Source organism: Stegostoma tigrinum, chromosome 30 (genome assembly GCF_030684315.1).
Source record: "Stegostoma tigrinum isolate sSteTig4 chromosome 30, sSteTig4.hap1, whole genome shotgun sequence".
In the NCBI taxonomy this organism is placed as follows: Eukaryota; Metazoa; Chordata; class Chondrichthyes; order Orectolobiformes; family Stegostomatidae; genus Stegostoma; species Stegostoma tigrinum.
The window spans coordinates 1,924,382-1,945,762 of NC_081383.1; the positions used below are offsets into that span (position 1 = coordinate 1,924,382).

The following is a 21,381-nucleotide window of genomic DNA, read 5'->3' on the forward strand; positions in this document are numbered from 1 at the left end:
GGTGATGGGGGGAGAGGGGGTGATGGGGGGAGAGGGGGTGATGGGGGGAGAGGGGGTGATGTGGTGAGAGGGGGTGATGGGGGGAGAGGGGGTGATGGGGGGAGAGGGGGTGATGTGGTGAGAGGGGGTGATGGGGGGAGAGGGGGTGATGGGGGGAGAGGGAGTGATGTGGTGAGAGGGGGTGATGGGGGGAGAGGGGGTGATGGTGGGAGAGGGGGTGATGGTGGGAGAGGGGGTGATGGTGGTGAGAGCGGGCAATGATAGTGGGAGGGGGTTGATGGTGGAGTGGGGTGAGGCTAGTGGTCAGGTGATAGGATTGGGGAGGGTGCTGGGGCTGAGGGCGAAGGGTTGGGATAGAGGGTGAGGGTGGTAGAGGTGAGGGTGATGTAGGAATTGGTTGGGGGTGAGTGTGGAGTTAGGAGTCAGGTGATGGAGTGAGGGTGAGAGTGTTAGGCGGAGGTGGGGGTTGTGGGATTAGGGGGAAGGATGAGAATGGCAGTGGGGTGTGATGGCAGGGTGACAGGGCTGAGGGACATGATGCCTGTGAGGATTGGGTGTAGTTTAGGGGCAGGAATCGTGCACGACACAATGTCCATAGAGTGAAATAGTGTAAAGTGTGGTCACTGGGTAATGGAGGAAACTCGGCAGCCTATTCCGCACAGCAAGATCCCACAAACAACAATGTGATAAGTACAAGAGAACCTATTTGTAGACATTGGCCCAAGATACTGCAGGGAATTTGTTCTCACCTCTTCGAATTAGCGAAGCTGCGGTTTAATATTTCAGCCCAAAGCTCCCTCAATCCTGTTCTCAAACCGCACAAACTCTGTCCCTTTCTCCTGCCCTCCTAGGCGCTCGGAGGGTCTGATCCTGGATTGGGAGGCACCCCGCATTCAGAGAGGAGCCTGGCACACACTCACACCATTGCGGCCCTGAATGGGAAATGCTCCGGTGTGAGGTGCGTCTGGCACGTACACAATGCCGAGCAGCTCCGCTGGCTCCGCGACCTCCATCGCTCACCGTTTTTATTCACGGTTTTGGTGCGCGCACATCAGCGGTAGGCGCCGCGGGTCTATGTTAGCACTCTCAGTGCCAACCTGGGGTTTATCAGGTCCGAAATCAGACGGCACCAGGTTATAGTCTCACTGATTGATCCGAAAACACAAGCTTTCTGAGTCTGTCTGAAGAAGGAGCGGGGCATCGAAAGCTTGTGTTTTCCAATAAACCCGTCGGACTATAACCTGGTGCCGTCTGAGTTCTGACCTAACACACTCCGGCCCCTCCACATCGGGTTTCTCAGGATCACTGACACCCCTCAGCCCCTCCCCCACAGCGGGGAACAGAGTGAGGGAGGGCAGAACACTTACACTGCGGCTTTGCTGTACTCGAATTTAAGATCGTGATGGAAACCTCCCGGAATACTCCCCAGGCAACATTCCCTGCCCAGGGGCTCCCACAGGGACTTGTCGGCGCAGGAGAAACCATCTCACCTAAAGGCGATAAAACAGAAATTGCTGGAAAAAGTCAGCAGAACCTGCCAGACCTGTTTTTAAAGCCCCCGCAGTTCTTTTCACATAAAGGCGCATTGAGGAGAGCTTTAAAGGGCCCCAGGGCAGTGGCGTGGGGGTGGCGGGGGCGGATTGTTGAACGGGTGGCCCACATCCTCATGGGGGGCGGGGGAGAAGGGGTTTGGTCATTGCAGAGTAAAATAGCCGCAGTGTTTACGGACGGTTAATCCAGGGTGTTCGGGGACTGCGTGCTTCAGACCTCAAGCCCAGAGGGTGGGTTTGTTTCGGAGCTTCTCATTGTCAGGAAAGGGTTTGAGAAGGTGAGCCGTCGCAGGGCTATCTGGCAGCGTTCGGATCTGGCAGACGGCACGGGGACACCTTCCGAAGGGGAGGGAGTCGTGTCCTCACCCGGCGTTCGGTGGATTGCGGGGGGGGGGGGGGGGCGGTGTCGGGGGCTACTTCAATTCTCCCTCACCTCAGACGGCAAGAGCTGAAACATTGTGTGGGGAGCCTCGAAACCGACCCTCACATTGCTCTTGCCCGGATCGGTCTCTTGGCAGTCTCCAGGCGCTCATTGTTAAAATGGCAGCACGACCCAGTCTTTATCACACTGGCCCCAGAGAGCTTCCACATGCTTCCGGGGGGCATTGCTGTCTGCATTGACCTTTTGTCTTCACATTTACCGTCCACACATTGCTGTCCCTGGGGAATAGGCTCACTCACTCGTGGTATTATCGCCGGACTGTTAATCCAGAGAACCCTGAGGACGAGGGTTCGGATCCCGCCGCGGCAGCTGGTGGAATTTAAGTTTCGAAAAAGTCTGGAATTAAGAGTCTTAATGATGACCGTGAATCTATTGTCAATTATCGGGGAAACCCATCTGGTTCACTAATGTCCTTTAGGGAAGGAAACTGCCATCCTTACCTGGTCTGGTCTACATGTGACTCCAGACCCACAGCAATGTGGTTGAGTCTTAAGTGCTCCTTGAGCAATTAGGAATGGGCAATAAATGCTGCCTGGCCAGTGACACCCTCATCCTGTGCATGAATAAAGGCAAAAAAAAACACACATGGACTCTTAGAGATAGTAGGAACTGCAGATGCTGGAGAATCTGAGATAACAGGGTGTACAACTGTAGGAACACAGCAGGCCAAGCAGCATCAGAGGAGCAGGAAAGCTGAAAACGTCAGCCTTCCTGCTCCTCTGATGCTCCTTGGCCTGCTGTGTTCATCCAGCTCCACACGTTATCTCACATGGACTATTACTGGGGTACGGGCTCCCACACACGGTTGATGCACGCAACCTAAATTCTGGTTCGTGTCAAGGCCACTACATTCTCTTATAACTACAAAAAAATCATTGACTTATTTTTTAAACTTGGTTTATTTACATATAAATTATGACCATTTTTGAAAACTGTTAAATATCTGTAACTATATACAATATCGACAGTAATTACACTCCCAAATTGTGAGTTATTCATTAACTCTGGTAAGGGGGTTTGCTAACTCCCTCCCTCACCGTGCACTCTCTCACCCACTTAAGGCACCTCATAGTGTCCTTATTTTTAGGGAACGTGGCTGTCAGGAAGCAGAGATTGTCTCACATTATATAAATGCTTGCGAATATCAGGTAACTATTTGATTAAGCTCACCACACTGCCACCCACAGTTGAATAGCTTTCACATCTTAATAGCCGCTGGGGCGTAGTTCTGGCGCTAATCAGTGCCTGTGTTACAGATAGTAGCCAAAGGGGAGAAACAACCGCCAGTTTTGTTACCCTGACTGCATTTTAAGTCATTTTTGTGGGCGTGGTTTAGAGAATGGTGCATGTCTGAGTGTGCGCGTGTGTAAGTGTGAGTTTGTGTAGATATGAGTATCAGTGTTGGTGTCAGTGAGTTTGTGTGTAGGTGAGTGAATTTGTGTGTGTAGGTGTGTTTGTGTGTGTGTAGGTGTGAGTTTATGAGTGTATATGTGTGAATGTAGGTCTCATGAGGTTGTGTGTGTACATGTGTGTAGATATGAGTGAGAGTGTAAGCGTCAGTGAGGTTGTGTGTGTGCATGTGAGACTAGGTGTGAATGCTTCTGTGAGAGTATGTGCATCTGTGTATATATGTGGTTGAGTGTGTGCATGTATGATTGCGTCTGTGTGTGCATACGAGTTTGTGTGCATGTGTGCAAGCTGTGTGCAGCGGTGAAAGTTCTATGTGTTTTTATTCCTCCAGCTCTTGTTCCACTCCTGACCAAGTCCTTCAAGCTGCTGACTCAGCAGGAGCCAGAATGAGAGATTCCCAATTGGCACATTTTTCAACAACTTCCTTTGCCCAACCCTGGACAGGTATCTGTTCAGCTCCTTCTGTGAGTTAGGATGAATAAATCCACTGTTTCATAGAGTCAATTGCATGCCTGGGTTTGCAGCTTTAAACTGGAGTGTATCACTCTACAGTGAGTCTTTGTTGAGGGACACATGTACAGTATTCCTGGCCCTCTACATTGTAAATATCCACTTTGATCTTCACTTCTGTACCTGTTCTCTGTAGAAAGTTCTGGCACATTCCGTGCTGCAGCAACCAGCAAATGTAGTGTGTGGTGGTGAGTCTGAATTTGCCAATTCGTTTCTCACAGGTGGAAGCAGTAGGGAGAGGGACAGTCTCCGCCAATTCCTGTACCATCAGTTATTGGGGAGTGCAATGGTCAGCTGTCTCCGTCAGCCTGGTTGAGGTTCCTTGGACATGGTTCCATATTGACTGCAATTCCCATTCCACTGCGTTTAGTGGGCATGACAGTGACCTCTGTCCATTCATCTTTCTCTGGGTCATAACACTCCACACTGTCGAGAAAACCGTTCTGATTAAAGCCTCCTATACAATTGAGGGAAGAAGAAATTATTTCAACTGGTAATGGTTAGAAATTGATTCAAACCAAATGGTTTGTGAGGCAAGAAGACTAACTAACTTGGATCTGAGATATATTACCAGAGAAAAGAGATGCCCTTTGACCCATTGTGTCTTTACTTACACAATCCCAAACTAAACATACTGCCATAAAAACCCTGTATTGATCATACATAAATCCCACTGTTGTACGGTCTGCCCAGCCCTGTATCAATTCCAACAATTCCCACTGCTGCAATCTTGACAGATATCAATTCCAAATTAATTCCACTGCTCAAATCTCTCCCTATATTCTTCTAAATCTTATTCTGTTATGGTACCCACTTCGATCTTCCTGATGCAAAGTATTCAATGCTTTAAACTGATAACCTCTCATTGTCAACAAGAGGCTTTCAAATGGGGTGGGTTTTTAAATTCTGCATTAAATTTCTCCCCGACTTTCTCCACACCAGCACAATCAATCATTCCCAGTGTCTCAAGTCTCTTCTCATTTACATTAACAGTAAGTGCATTTAATCCTCTAGCTGCAGTTAACGTTTTGAAAATTTAGCAGTCATTCCTCATGCTTGCACTTGATGCTCCAACTTCTCAAGCTGCTATGGTTTTACTTCTGACCTTATCATCCTGCGAGTTCAGTCAAGAGGGATTTAAACACTGCTGGAAGGAGACAAGAAGTCAAAACTATTCACCTTACTCTCATCCGACTGAAGATGCAAGAAACAGATGTGCAGGAAGGAACACCTACTAATGTATTATAGTAATATGAGGTGACGGTGCTGATTGGTGACTTTCAGAGCACTTACCTTTCAGGACCTGGCAGGCAGAGTCTGATTCGCCAGGTTGTTGACATGGGGAGACAGCAGCCAGGCTCTATGAACCCCTTTTCCAAGAAAATGGTGCAATTTAGGTACAAATTCCTTTTACCCACACAACACAGGGTACGGTATTTTAACATATCTAGCTTCTAGCACATGCAAATGAGTGCCCAATTAATGATCTTGGATTGGTTTCCAATGTAATTCAGTCTGAATTATTTAGTAATAATTTCCAAAAACTGAATCACATCTAATTGTGGACATAACATTATGATGTTTGTAAAAATCGGCTGCTTGAGCACAGTCAGTACGTTGTCCACTGCAAATGGTCAATGGGGCATGTTGTTCAATGTGGTCCACCAATTGCTGGGACATACAATGTCCCTGGCACCACAATGGATTGAAACTCATACCACATTATTAGAAGGCAAAACATCCTTTTGGTTTGATGGCAGCATTCTGTTTGTAGAGAAAACCCAGCATGGGGTTTCTCTGCAGTGTGACACAGCTAGCTTCACCAGTTATCCTCGGTTTTTTGGGACACCTTTCTCTTCCAGGATAATCTGAAGTGGACTGTCCACCCACTCAGGGTCAAGGGCCGTGAACACAGACCCTTCCATGAATCTTTGCATGATACATTAAATGATGATTTCATCAAGGTATCCATTATCATACAGGATAGTATTGAAACACCCTAGCTCAATATTGAGCTTACACTCAATGTACAGATTGTTGAAGCTGTATTCACCAGGTTTCCAGTAAATTAATCATGTAGCGTGTGGAGCTGTAGAATCCTGACGGGTATATTGGCAAAGAACATAGGCTTGTGGTAGATGGTAATAGTCAACATCACTGGCAGACTTTGCAAGTAATACATTGAGGAAAGGGGACTCCTTTGATTGCTCCATTTCAATGGCACACTTGAGTGCACAGGAACAGGAGTAGGCCATTCAGCCCATTGAGCCTGTTCTGCGATTCAATGAGATCATGGCTGCCTAACTCCGTATATCTGCCTTTGGTCTATATCCGTCAATACCTTAGCTTCTTTGTTATTAAGCAAATGATTAAAATGATTAAGTTTATTATGCTGTGTAAAGAACGTCTCTCATGCAGATGCATATTCAAATATCACAAATGTGTCACCTACATATCAGAAATAGAAGACTAATTTCTCACAATAAACAACAAACATGTTTATGCGATCTATTAGAGGACTAAAGAGGATTCCAAGGCAACACTGTCTATTTGAGTTTACTTGATGTAATTGAAACTGAACTTAACTGCACAAATTTCATTCAATAAACCAAACTAAACAAACAAACAAAAAATTGGGGTTTGTTTTCAAACTGACTTTTTTTAAACGAGCCTATCAGAGTCGACAGGGAACAGTTGAAGTGTTTTTTAGTGTAAATTTTAGACTTTTTTAACATTGCAAAGGATTTTGTTTTGAAAAACCAAACAGCTTGTTTTTAAAACAGAACTCCTTATTTTTATTTGGGGGACCCCTCCACGTGGTTGGCTCCAGAGAAGATCTTTTTTCTTCAAGGAATTTATTAAAGAGGGCCCTTTTATTAGATTCAGCTAATCAGCTAAGTGGTTGATTTTATTTAAGTTTTACATTTTTCATCTATATATTTTAATTTTTTTCCATTTTAACATTAGTTTCTGGAGGTAATGAAAGTAGTTTATTTTGTATACAAGGTGTTATTGAAAGTTCCTTATTTAGGCTTAATGTTAATAAGGCCATATATGAGGTACAGCGTGAGACGGCTGGTAGATTTAGGAAGTTATTACACAACACAATCAGTTGGATGATGGGCGACTGTCAAAAGTCTCCACTGCCTATTCTTCTATCAAATAGATATTCAGTTTTTGGAACTGTAGAAGGGAAAAGACTCTCTGAGGAAAATGGAAAGGCCAGTCAGTTATTGGACATTTGGAATGATTCTTATGTTAGGCAGCCTTTGATAAGATTTAACAGAATTATTGTTATAGGGGACCCTCCTGTCAGGAGCATAGACAGGAGATGGTATGGCAGTGAGCGTAAATTTGGGATAGTTTGTTGCTTTCCCGACGCTAGGACTAAGGACATCTCTAAATTTTTCAAGCATATTTTTAAAGATGAGACTGAGACGCCAGAAATTATTGTCTGTATTGGTAGGAATGCCATTTTTAGAAAAAAGATTAAAGCAATACAGAATGAATTTAAGAGGTTAGGTAGAAGATTAAAAATAGAACCTTCAAAGTAGTAATTTCTGGTTTACTCCCAATAGCTCAAACGAAGGAAGGAACAAAGGGTTAAAGGAGATAAATCAATGGCTGAAGAGCTGGCGAATTGTTCAGGGATTCAGATTTTCAGATTTTCGGACAATTGGCATGTCTTTTGGGATAGGAAAGACATGTTCAAAATGGATGGGTCTAACCTAACTGGTAAGGGACTAATATCTTTACAGGGACATTTGCTCATTCCATTAAGGGAGACTTTATACAGAAACAGTGGGGGAGTGGAGGAATTCTAAGTAGCAGCATAAATAGAAGGATTGATGGAAAAGGTTCTGCATATGGGGAGAGCACATCAATTAGAAAAGGAAGACTGAAGAGAGTCAGAGTATGTAGTAATTCTGAAGAACCAAACTGCATTTATTTCAAAGCAAGGGGTCTTACACGTAAAGCTGATGAACTCAGGCATATTTAAGAATATCGGATTGGGACATTATAGCTATTACAGAAACTTGGCTGAGAGATGGCAGCTCAAGATTCTGGGTTTTAGATGCTGTAGCAAGGATAGAAAAGGAAGCGAGAAAGATGGGATGTGTGGCATTTTTGATGAAGGAATACATTACTGCTGTAACTAAGGAAAATATTCCTGAAAAATCATCGGGTAAAGTATATGGTTAGAAAGATCACTTTAATGGGTTGTACAATAGAAACCCCAACAGTAGGAGGGAAATTGAGAAACAAAAATGTAAGAAGATCTCAGACATATGTCCGCGTAATAAGGTTGTAATAATGGGGAATTTTAATCTTCTAGACATTGACTGGAGCTCGCATGATGTTAAAGGTTTGGATGGTGAAGAATTTGTCAAATATGTTCAAGAATTTTTAAAAAATCAATATGTGTATGTTCCTATTAGAGAAGGAGCAAAACTAGACCTTCTTTTGGGCAATAAGGCAGGACAGGTGACTGAAGACAAAGTGGGGAACACTTTGGGTCTAGTGATCATAATTCTACTAGTTTCAAAATGGTTATGGAAAAGGATAAGCCTTCCATAAAAGTTAAAAGTTTTTAATTGGAGTAAGGCAAATTTTACTGCAATGAGACAAGAACTTTCAAAAATTGATTGGAGCAGACTATTTGCAGGTAAAAGGTCGTCCGACAGGTGGGAGGCGTTCAAGAGTGTGATGACGAGAGTTCACAGGCACTATATTCATGTTAGACTGAAGGGTACGGCTGGTAGGATTAGGGGAAAATGGATGAATAAAGATATTGAGGGTCTAGTCAAGAATAAGAGAGAATCTTTTTTTAGATACAGACAACTTGGTTCAATTGAATCTCGTAGTCAAAGAAAGTGTGTGGGCATTCTTAAGAAAGAAATCAGGCCCGAGACAAAGAGGGGATATGAGATAGCATTGGCAGAAAAGGTTAAAGGGTAATCCAAAGAGACTCTACAAATACATTAAGAGCAAGAGGGTAACTAGAGAGAGGGTTGGACCTCTTAAAAATCAAGGAGGTCATCTTTGTATTGAACCCCCAGAAATGGGAGAAATATTAAATGAATATTTTGCATCAGCTTCTACTGTGGAGAAAGAAATGGAGTCTACAGAGAATAAACTTTGATCATGTTTTAAAAACAGTTTACATTACAGAAGAGGAAATTCAGAAGGTCTTAGAGAATATAAAGCTGGATAAATCTCTGGTCTAATGTATCCCAGAACTTTGTGGGAAGCAAGGAAGGAAATTGTGAGACCCCTTACAGAAATATTTGCATCATCTATTACTACAGGTGAGGTTCCTGATGACTGGAGGGTTGTACCTTTGTTTAGGAAAAGTTGTAAGGAGAAACTGGGGAACTACAGACCTGAGAGTCTGACTTCAGTTGTGGGTAAATTGTTGGTGGTGATTATAAAAGATAGGATTTATGAACATTTACAGACACAGTAATTGATTATGGATGGTCAGCATGGTCTTGTGTAAGGATAATGTGTCTCACAAACTTGATTGAGTTTTCTGAGAAAGTTACCGAAAAGGTTGATGGTGGCAGAGAAGTAGACATTATTTATTTGGGTTTTAGTAAAGCCTTTGACAAGGTTCCGCATGGTTGACTGATTAGTAAAGTTAGGACACACAGAATTCAGAGTGAGCTCGCCACTTGGATACATAATTGGCCTAATGGCAGAAGACAGGGAGTAATAGTTGCTTTTTGGACTGGAGGCCTGTGACCAACAGTGTTCCAAGGGATCGATTCTGGGTCCTCTTTTGTTTGTCATTTATATGAATGATTTGGATGAGAATATAGAAGGCGCGGTTAGAAAGTTTGCAGATGACACCAAAATTGGTGGCATAGTAGACAGTGAAGAAGATTTTCTAAGATTACAGAGGGATCTTGATCAAATGGGTCAATGAGCTGAAAAATGGCAGATGGCGTTCAGTCTGGAGAAATATGAAGTATTGCATTTTAATGCAACATAAAGGGTAGGACGTTAACAATTAAATTAATGGTAGAGCCTTGGTTAATGTTGTAGAACAGAGGGACCTAGGTGTAAGACATGAGGCAAGTCTGTTTTTTTACACAGAAGGTGGTTTGCATATGGAATGAACTTCCTGAGGAAGTGGTGGGTACAGGAACAATTATGTTGAAAAAAAACATTTGGATAGATACACAAATAGGAAAGGTTTGGAGGGATATGGGCCGGGAACAGGCAGGTGGGGCTGGTTTAGTTTGGGATTATGTTCAACATGGACTGGTTAGACTGTAGGGTCTGTTTCTGTGCTGTGTGACTCTGAATTGGTCAGTTTGATGAACACAGACATTGGCACCATATTTAATTGCCAGAATACTGGAACACAGTGCAAATATGAATGGTCCTGGTCACAGCTGCAGTAGTCATACACAAATGTGATTACTCCAATAAAGTGCTCACAGTGATGACTCCAAGTTTATACATCCATGGTCCACCATGTCACATGAATGAGCAGCAACACTTGAGGGCAAGATGCTGAGGCACTTGTTGGACTTGGAGAAGGACAGTATCATAGGGTTTGTCCTCACAGCCACTGTGTCCAAATATGTATCAGCTAGCGCAAATCCATAACAGTGATATCCCTATATGCCCTATTCTAGCTATGACTGACCCTGCACAAAGCAAATTGGTGAAATGGTTTTGAACTGTTGTAACTAGTTTTAAATGAGCTTTCTCCATACATGGTGAAGATTCCTTCACTTTTGTGATGATGATACAAGGTCTACAGAATGACAGCAATACCATGTCTGTGTAAACTTTGATATTACTAGCTTATTTACCAATGTACCATGCAAAGAAGCCATTGGGATTTGAGCTGCTGGTTTCTCCACTAACAGGTTGCTGCCATCGAGCTCATAAATAATAGGAAATGAGTTTCAGTGCCAGCGTGATGCCAGAAATGCTGGCCATAATTTTCTCTTTTTATTTTTATCGTAAGTGTCACTGGCAGGACCAACATTTATTGCCCCTCCCTAGTTGCCCTTCAGAAGGTGGTAGTGAGCTGCCTTCTTAGACAGCTTCAGTCTGCGTGCCATATAAATTGGTATTTTTTTAACAAGTCTGTTTCTTACGTTCTAATCCTGTTGAGGCAAAAAGCTTTGATGTCTTGTCTCCTTTAAACAAAGTTTAATTTCTGTACTACCAAAGCAATTATTCAAGGGAGATTGTATAATTAGCCATTTTGAACACCCCTATGTTCTCTGTTACCTCATACATATTCCTATTAAACTGCACCTCTGATTCCAGACTCCAGGCTATGCTAATTTCACTGACAACAAATAATACATTCTCTAAACTTCACCACTACAAACTTATAAAATCTCTGTGCTTCTCCAGTTCTGGAATTTTGCACATTCCTAATCTCCTACTCCCCATCATTGATGGCCGTGTCTTAAATAGTCTGAGCCGTAGCATTCTGGAATTCCCTTCCTACACCTCTCTTTTTCTCTCATCCTTTAAGATGCTCCTTAAAGCCAACTTATTGGTCACCTGTCCCAGCGCATCCTCAGTTCTGATGAACTGTCATTAATCTGACCCTCAAGTTAACAGGATCATTGGTGATATCAGGGTAGGCACGCAGAGTGAGGGGAGTGAGGGAAGTTTTGTTTTGATTTATTATTGTCACATGTACCGAGAGACAGTGAAAAGTTTTGTTTTGTATGAAGTACTGGAAGATCATACCGTACAAAGTGCAAAAGGATAACAGAACAGAACGAGGAATACAATGTTAAAGCTGCAGAGAACAGCACAAAGAGCGAGGTCAATATTAAATTCAAAACTGGAGCAGAGTTGAATGCAGCACAGACAGAAGATCGTGGGTGTGATCACCTTGGGTTATTTTTTAAACAGTGACTTTTCCAATCATGGGAGAAATCAGTTGCAGGAACATTATTTTGTCAATGTGACTCTTACCCAGTGCGTAGATCTTGCCCCGATAAGCAGTTGCTCCCATTGCACTCCGACTGTGCTTCATGCTGGCAACATTTTCCCATTTATCGGTTTCTACGCTGTACCTCTCAACTGAGGAAAACTGTTCCCTTCCATTGTAACCACCAGCAACGTAGATATAGTTGTTTAATGCAACAACACCTGGGGAGTCACCAACACATACCATACCATCAGAGAGAAAAGGGTGTGGATTTATGGAGAGATAGTACATTATAGAATCCCTATAGCATGAAAGCAGGCCACTCAGTCCAAACTGATCCTCCAAAGGACATCCCACCCAGGCCCACCTCACAACCCTCTATTCCTGCATTTTCCACAGCTAATCTAGCTAGCCTGCATATATCTGATCACTGTGAGACAATTTAGCATTGCCAAATCACTTAACCTGCTTTTCTTCAGACTGTGGGAGGAAACCACACAAACACAGGGAGAATGTGCAAACTCGATACAGACAGTCATCCAAGGCTGGAATCAAACAGTGTCCCCGGCGCTGTGAGGCAGCAGTGCTAACCGCTGAGCCACCATGCCGCCCTAGCAAAACATCAACCCTGAGAAACTCATAACCTCTTCCCACAGTAAGCCACACCTCAAATTCTGTTTTACAACATGCCTGTGAAGTATCTTGGGAGATTATTTTACATCAGCGGATCTAAAATGCAAGTGGTTGATGATTTAATGGAGTTTTAAAAGTATGAATTTACAGGACAGAGTAGACAGAAATAGATTCATTCTAGTGATTATGGGATCTAAAATAGAGCAAATGTCAACATAAGATGAAAGTAATTCATTTTGGAAAGTCGAATTTGAATGTAGAATATAGGGTTAACGAGAGGATTCTCGGCAGTGTGGAGGAACAGAGGGATCTTGGGGTCCACGTCCACAGACCACTCAAAATTACTATCCAAGTTGATAGGGTTGTTAAGAAGGGGTATGATGTGTTGGCTTTCATTGGCAGCGGGATTGAGTTTAAGAGCCATGAGGTTATTCTGCAGGTCTATAAAACTCTGGTTAGACCACACTTGGAATATTGTGTTCAGTTTTGGTCACCTCATTATAGGCAAGATGTGGAAACTTTAGAAAGGGTGCAGAGGAGATTTACCAGGATGCTGCCTGGACTGGAGGGCAGGTCTTATGAGGAAAGATTGAGAGAGCCAGGGCTTTTTTCATTGGAGCAAAGAAGAATGAGAGGTGACTTGATAGAGGTGTACAAGATGATGAGTGGCATAGATGGAGTGGACAGTCAGAGACTTTTTCCCGGGGCAGAAATGACTGTTACAAGGGGGCATAATTTTAAGGTGATAGGAGGAAAGTACAGGGGATATGTCAAAGGTAGGTTCTTCACACAGAGAGTGGTGGGTGCGTGCAGAATGTCCTGCCGGCAGTGGTAGTGGAGTCAGATACTTTAAGAGACTTTTAACCGACTCTTGGATAGGCATATGGAGGATAGTAAAATATAGGGTATGCAGGGTAGGTTGACCATAGTACGATAATAGTTTGGCACAACATCGTGGGCCATAGGGCCTGTATCATGTTGTACTGTTCTATGTTCTTAGATGTATCTATGATCACAGGAACAAGAAGAGGCCACATAGCCCCTTGAGCCTGTTCCACAATGCAAAAAGACTATGATCTCTATGGTCAAACCCACTATCCTGCCTTATACCCATTATCCCCTTAGCCAAAATAAATTTAGCAATCTCATCAGGAAATTCCCAATTGACCCCAGTATCCAGTGCTTGTTGGGAGAGAGAGAGAGTTCCTCTGAGTGGGGAAGTGCTTTCTGATTTCATACCACAAGGCCAGACTCAGATTTTAAGATTCTGCCCCTTTTTCTAGACTCTTCCCAAAGGAAACAGTTTCTCTTATCGATCCATTTACAGAATTATTACCAGGCAGTAGGTGGTCATTAGGCCCAGTGAGTCTGCAACCCTCACAACTAGATCCAGCCTTTCATCATCTCCGTCCAAGGGAATACCAGATCAGTCTATACAACCCGTTCACATAACTTAACCCTTTAAACTCTCAGATCCTTCTGATGAATCTAAGCTGCTCCCTCTTAGATCAGGATCTACCCCCATGCCAAGGAATGGGGCTCAAAACTGAACCAGTTACTTGGGACGAGGTCTGACCAGAGTTTTATCAAGGCATTTAATGTTCACTGCTTTACAATGCAATCCCCTTGAAATAAAGGCCAACTTTCCATTCACTCTTTGGATTGACTTCTGTATCGGTCTGAAGAGTCAGCTCCTTTGTGAAAGGTAGGTGGGGATAGGAAAACAAAACTTAATAGGAGGAAGCTGTCCTTCAATCCACCCAGTTTTCTATTAAAGTAAACACAAAAAGTGCCAGGAAAATTTCAGAGAGCATCTGTAGAGAAAAAACAGAGTTAATGTGAATAAAGGTCATTGACTCAAAACATTAAATCTGTTTCTCTCCCATCAAACGTTGCTGAGCTTTTCCAGCATCTTTTACTTTTTATTACAGGTGTCGAGCATCCACAGTTTTTGTGTGTTTTTGAGTTGGTACAGCCTCGGAGGCCTCACCTGCTCCACTGCGAGGGGATCCCATTGGAGAGATCCAACTCCATTCATCCTTCTCAGGCCGATAACACTCCACACTATTCAAACGGTTCTTTCCATCAAATCCACCAATCACATACAAGAGTCCATTCCATACTGCCACCCCAGCACCAATACGGCACACCCTCATTGGAGCTATGGATGTCCACTTGTTTCTTTCTGGGTCATATCTACAAACAGGATAGTGACAGAATATAAACTCAACAGAAAGACTTTTCTCACTCAGAATATTTCCCAGTGACTCCCACAGTCTCAATCCCTCATGCCACAATCCTCCATCTCTGGGAAGTCCTGCTTATCAATGGAGTGATCCGGAAGGGAGACAGTGGCTGGAGTTACACTTGCCAGTGTCTTCATTTCCCAAGTGTTAAATCTGGGCAGCAGCTTCTATCAGGCTAGTCAACTGTAGAGTCATCACAGATACATCTTCACCTGAGGTCCAAATGTATGTATTTTCCAGACAAGGTGGTGGGGATGAACCCCATTCTCCACTGTTAGCTAAATTCCAGCTTCCTCAGGTGTGGCCTGCTTCCACAAAGCAGAAGGAAACAGGAACTATCTGGTCAAGAAACACGGAAACAGCAGGAGTCCATTCAACCCCTTGAGTCTGTTCCACCTTCTAATTAGACAACAGCTGGTTTTCCCATAATGCATTTGCCTACTGGAATTTACCAACCACAGTCATACAATTTCCATTTGTCCCTCCAGTCCCAACAACTCATTGGAGAAGAGTTACAGATTTTCACCCCCTCCCACTTGAGTGTGGGGGCATCACCCTGAACAGCCTGACTCAAATTATAGAGTTCTGCCCTCTTTCCCTTCCCAACAGAGGAAATAGTTTGTCCCTACCAACCCTGTTCAATGCTTAAATCTCTTGAAGCACTTCAGATATATCTGCACTTAAACTTCCAAACTCAAGGGACTATTACCTAGTTTGTGTAATTTAGACTCTTGATTTATCCTTTTGTTTGATATCATTCTGGTCAATCCGTTGCCCCTCCAACTCCAATATTTCCCTCTTGAAGTCTTGGGTCTAGAATAAACTTAGCCCAGAGCAGGGTCTGACACAACCTTTGCACAACTACAGCAAAACTTCTAACCTTTCATATTGCAGTTACTTTCACATAAATCCCTACATTTCATTAAATTATTTAATTGTTCATAAAAACCTTGAGCTTTTTGTGACTGCTGTACTTTGAACCGACATCTCCTGTTCTTCCACAGTTCCAAGCTCTCCACATATAGAAAACAGTTTGATTTATTTCTTGTCATGGGACATACATTGTGTCAAGTAACTATTTTAATTCATGGGCAGGAAGTCTGAAGTGACTTTTGAAAAACAGTTGCTTTCTGAAACTCAGACTAAAGGTGACACAAAAGATGGACAGCCTAATTTGCATTACTGTACAGACCACATTCCAATCTTGAGAATTGAGACAGCAAATCTGCAAAATATCTGCATTGTCCCTAAAGGCAGTGATGTCCTGGGCAGTGATGAATCTATATCTCCTGTGCCAATATCAATGGCCTTGAGACAGATATTGGCATCCCTTTAACCCCATGTACTTGGATAGTGGGAGCTGTGCTAAGAGGGTTATCCAGACATGATCTAATTATGTTGTCTTTGGAATAGTGTAACAATGACATTACTTGCAACCCCTGGGCAGCTAGAGAGAAGAGGATAAATTATAAAACAAACCTTTGTAGGTTCATGCAGGTGTTTCCCTGCTGAATGGAAGACAGTGTCAATGTCATTGCATTATGTAACCCCAGGCGAATATTCTACAGACGTGGGTTCAAATTACTCCACAGCAGATGGAGAAATATGAATTCAATAAAAGTCTAGATTTATAAAGCTGTATAATAGGGATCATGGAACCATTGTCAATTGTGGTAAAAACAGGAAGAAAGTCTACTGTCCTCACCTTATCTAGTATTCATGTGTCTCCAAACCCACTCTTCAGCGTGGGCCTGGCCTGTGATACCCACAATCCATGGTGAAAATTTTTAAAATGCTGGAATAAAAAAACCCAAGTGGGGTCCTTGATGTCTCCTTCTCTCTTCCCCATTCATTTTGCAAGCTTCAAAACCAGCTGCGTGCGTGAGCAGAAACGTACACACTTTACTGCGAGATAATGGGAACTGCAGATGCTGGAGAATCCGAGATAACAAAGTGTAGAGCTGGATGAACACAGCAGGCCAAGCAGCATCTCAGGAGCACAAAAGCTGACGTTTGGGTGATGAAGGGTCTAGGCCCGAAACGTCAGCTTTTGTGCTCCTGAGATGCTGCTTGGCCTGCTGTGTTCATCCAGCTCCACACTTTACTGAGACGAGTTTTACTGTAACACTATTACTATAACTTTGTTAAACTGAAGAAAATGGATTGTTTCTTCTCTGATGACAGCGATCAGTTAAGGGATCAGGACGTGTGTGTTTTTGCGGTACAGACTCGATAGGCCGAAGGGTCTCTCCTGTCCTGTGTGATTCTTCGAAGTGGAGTGTATCTCTGTTACCATCCCCATTGTGCCTGGTGTTGCCCAGGGTCACTTGTTGCACTCACACTGCCTCAGATGTGAGCACATCTCCACCAACCAGTCCAGAGAGGACCCCCACCCAGACCCACCACCCCCCCCAGCCCCCCCGCGGCCGCTCACTTACTTCTCAGCGCTGCGATGGTGAATCGATCCGCAGGAACCTCCAACGGCGTAAATGACTCCGTCGATCGCCCCGACCCCCACCCGGTTCCTGGGCACGTTCATCGGCGCTCGGTGGCTCCACTGATTGGTCATTGGGTTGTAACAGTCCAGTGCCCCCGAGTCCACGTTCTCGCCCTGAGAGTTATTCCTGCCGCCCACAGTGTAGAACAGCCCCAGAACCACACAGGAGCCTGTGCCACTGCGAGCTAGTGGCATATCGGCCAACCTCAGCCAGCGGCCCGTGCGGGGGCTAAACGCGTCCATGTTTGGGACGGGCCGGTGCAGGTAGCCCCCGGCCACATACAGCAGCTGGTTCCCCCGCTGCCTGACCGGGGGGAGGGGCTTACGGAGGTGCATCTCCTGGAAAATCTTGGAGAGCCAGTCCCGGCACGGATTAACCTTGTCTAGGATCGGGCATTCCTGCAGCTGGTGCTTCAGGAAGCGGAGGGGCAGAGCGTAGATCTGCAGGGCATTGAGGAGGGCATGGAAATACTGGGTACGACCCTCCAAGTCCCAGCGCACCCACTCGGTGCACGCCTTATACACATCCGACTCACACAGCACATTCAGTCCATCCTGGCTGATAAGGTCCAGGAGCTGACAGTGAGTCAGGTTAAAGAACTCCTCCTCCTTGGTCACCTGGTGAAAACAAACCACATTCAGATGGAGATCAGGGAGAGCGGAGGGTGGAGGGAGAGACAGGCAGCGGAGACAGAGGAAAGGCACGGTCAGTCATTAGCAAAACAGCGCGGGATAACCCGGTGCAGAGCCGGATGAACACAGCAGGCCAAGCAGCATCTCAGGAGCAGGAAAGCTGACGTTTCGGGCCTAGACCCTTCATGGGTGTTAATAAAATGTGAGGCTGGATGAACACAGCAGGCCAAGCAGCATCTCAGGAGCACAAAAGCTGACGTTTCGGGCCTAGACCCGAAACGTCAGCTTTTGTGCTCCTGAGATGCTGCTTGGCCTGCTGTGTTCATCCAGCCTCACATTTTATTATCTTGGAATTCTCCAGCATCTGCAGTTCCCATTATCCCTTCATGGGTGAGATGGGTGAGAGGAAGAACAGGTTAGGGAGGCAGAGACGGGCTGGGCTGGTTTTGGGATGCAGTGGGGGGAGAGGATGAGCTGGGCTGGTTTTGGGATGCAGTGGGGGAAGGGGAAGAACTGGGCTGGTTTTGGGATGCATTAGGGGAAGGGGAGATTTTGAAGCTGGTGAAGTCTACATTGATACCATTGGGCTGCAGGGTTCCCAAGCGGAATATGAGTTGCTGTTCCTGCAACCTTCGGGTGGCATCATTGTGGCACTGCAGGAGGCCCATGATGGACATGTCGTCTGAGGAATGGGAGAGGGGGAGTGGAAATGGTTTGCGACTGGGAGGTGCAGTTGTTTATTGCGAACCGAGCAGAGGTGTTCTGCAAAGCGGTCCCCAAGCCTCCACTTGGTTTCCCCAATGTAGAGGAAGCCACACCGGGTACAATGGATACAGTATACCACATTGGCAGATGTGCAGGTGAACCTCTGCTTGATATGGAAAGTCGTCTTGGGGCCTGGGACAGGGGTGAGGGAGGAGGTGTGGGGGCAGGTGTAGCATTTCCTGCGGTTGCAGGGGAAGGTGCCGGGTGTGGTGGGGTTGGAGGGCAGTGTGGAGCGAACAAGGGAGTCACGGAGAGAGTGGTCTCTCCGGAAAGCAGACAGGGGTGGGGATGGAAAAATGTCTTGGGTGGTGGGGCCGGATTGCAGATGGTGGAAGTGTTGGAGGATGATGCGTTGGATCCGGTGGTTGTGAGGACGAGGGGGGTTCTTTTTAGGGTGTTAGGTGGCAGCACAGTGGCTCAGTGGTTAGCAATATAGCCTCACAGCACCAGGGACCCGGGTTCGATTCCAGCCTCGAGTGACTGACTGTGTGGAGTTTGCACATTCTCCCTGTGTCTGCGTGGGTTTCCTCCGGGTGCTCCGGTTTCCTCCCACAGTCCAAAGATGTGTGGGCTAGGTGGATCGGCTATGCTAAATTGCCCGCAGTGTTCAGGGGTGTGGTTCTGGGTGGGATGCTCTAAGGGGCGGTGTGGACTTGTTGGGTTGAAGGGCCTGTTTCCACACTGTAGGGAATCTAATCCAATCTAATCTGTTATTGTGGGGACGGGGTGTGAGGGATGAGTTGCAGGAAATGCGGGAGACACGGTCAAGGGTGTTCTTGATGACTGCGGGGGGTGGGGGAGAGTTGCTTGGCCTGCTGTGTTCATCCAGCTCCACACCTTGTTATCTCGGATTCTCCAGCATCTGCAGTTCCTATTATCTCAAACACAGTGCAGGGCTGGGGGAACACAGCATCTCCAGACCCAAAATGTCAGCTTTCCTGCTCTTTTGATGCTGCCTGTGTTCCTCCAGCTCCACACTGTGTTATCTCTGACTCCAACATGTGCAGTTCTTGCAATTTCCAAGGGTCACAGTGAAAATGAGATGGTGGCTGAAAATAACATGCAAACAGAAAATATACTGAGTGAATGAAAAACAGAGATAGATATGAGAGAGAGAGACAGAAGTGGAGAGTGTGCAAAAAAGAGAGAGCGAGAGAGAGAAAGCGCGAGATGGTAAGAGAGAAGGAGAGAGTGAGGGAAGGGGAGAGGGAGAGAGAGCGCATGTTATATTGTGATCAGAGATAATGGGAACTGCAGATGCTGGAGAATCCAAGATAACAAAGTGTGGAGCTGGATGAACACAGCAGGCCAAGCGGCATCTTAGGAGCACAAAAGCTGATGTTTCGGGCCTAGACCTTTCATCAAAAATGGGGGGTGGGGAGAGAGTTCTGAAATAATAGGGGGAGGCAGACCGAAGATGGATAGAGGAGATGATAGGTGAGAGGAGAGTATGGATGGGGAGGTTAGGGAGAGGATAGGTCAGTTCAGGGAGGACGGACAGATTAAGGGGGTGGGATGAGGTTAGTAGGTAGTAAATGAAGGTGCGGATGAGTCGGGAGGAGGGGATAGGTGAGAGGAAGAACAGGTTAGGCAGGCGGGGACAAGTCGGGCTGGTTTTGGGATGTACTGGGGGGAGGTGAGATTTTGAAGCTGGTGAAATCCACATTGATACCATTGGGCTGCAGGGTTCCCAAGCAGAATATGAGTTGCTGTTCCTGCAAACTACGGGTGGCATCATTTATGACACTGCAGGAGGCCCAGGATAGACATGTCGTCTAAGGAATGGGAGGAGGAGTGTCCTCGTTCTTCAAGGGCCGCAATTTCCCCCCCACAGTGGTTGAGAACACCCTGGACCGTGTCTCCCGAATTTCCCGCTCCTCATCCCTCACAACCTGCCCTCGCAATAACTGCCCAAAGAGGATCGCCCTCGTTCTCACATACCAACGCATCATCCTCTGACACTTCCGCCATCTACAATCCGACCCCACCACCCAAGATATTTTTCCAACCCCACCCTTGTCTGCCTTCCGGAGAGACCACTCTCTCCGCGACTCCCTTGTCTGCTCCACACTCCCCTCCAACCCCACTACACCCGGCACTTTCCCCTGCAACCACAGGAAGTGCTACACTTGCTCCCACACCTCCTCCCTCACCCCCATCCCAGGCCCCAAGATGACCTTCCATGTCAAGCAGATGTTCACCTGCACATCCGCCAATGTGGTATACTGCATCCATTGTACCCGGTGTGGCTCCCTCTACATTGGGGAAACCAAGCGGAGGCTTGGGGACCGCTTTGCAGAACACCTCCGCTCAGTTCGCAGTAAACAACTGCACCTCCCAGTCGCGAACCATTTCAACTCCCCCTCCCATTCCTTAGACGACACATCCATCCTGGGCCTCCTGCAGTTCCATAATGATGCGACCCATAGGTTGCAGAAACAGCAACTGGTATTCTGCTTGGGAACCCTGCAGCCCAATGGTATCAATGTGGATTTCACCAGCTTCAAAATCTCCCCCTTCCCCACTGCATCCCAAAACCAGCCGAGCTCGTCCCCTCCCCCCACTCCATCCCAAAACCAGCCCAGCCCGTCCCTGCCTCCCTAACCTGTTCTTCCTCTCACCTATACCCTCCTCCCACCTCAAGCCGCACCTCCATTTCTTACCTACTAACCTCATCCCACCCCCTTAACCTGTCCGTCCTCCCTGGACTGACCTACCCCCTCCCTACCCCTCCGCTCATACTCTCCTCTCCACCTATCTTCTCCTTTATCCATCTTAAG

The 21,381-nt window shown here is 45.8% G+C and overlaps 1 protein-coding gene across 4 annotated transcripts in view; it reads right to left on the minus strand.

Moving 5' to 3' along the window:
* Positions 1-2,917: 2,917 nt before the first annotated feature.
* Positions 2,918-21,381, minus strand: part of keap1a (kelch-like ECH-associated protein 1a) — a 28,641-nt gene continuing 10,177 nt past the window's right edge. For 3 of the 4 annotated variants that reach the window (XM_048560197.2, XM_048560196.2, XM_059638612.1), the window contains 4 exons: positions 17,145-17,821; positions 14,451-14,656; positions 11,872-12,048; positions 2,918-4,369 (listed from right to left, as the gene is read on the minus strand). In XM_048560197.2, the coding sequence (XP_048416154.1) occupies positions 4,203-4,369; positions 11,872-12,048; positions 14,451-14,656; positions 17,145-17,821 (1,227 nt within the window). In that variant the 3' untranslated portion in view covers positions 2,918-4,202. The remainder of the gene's footprint in view (positions 4,370-11,871; positions 12,049-14,450; positions 14,657-17,144; positions 17,822-21,381) is intronic. The other variant, XM_048560198.2, reaches the window with a different exon arrangement.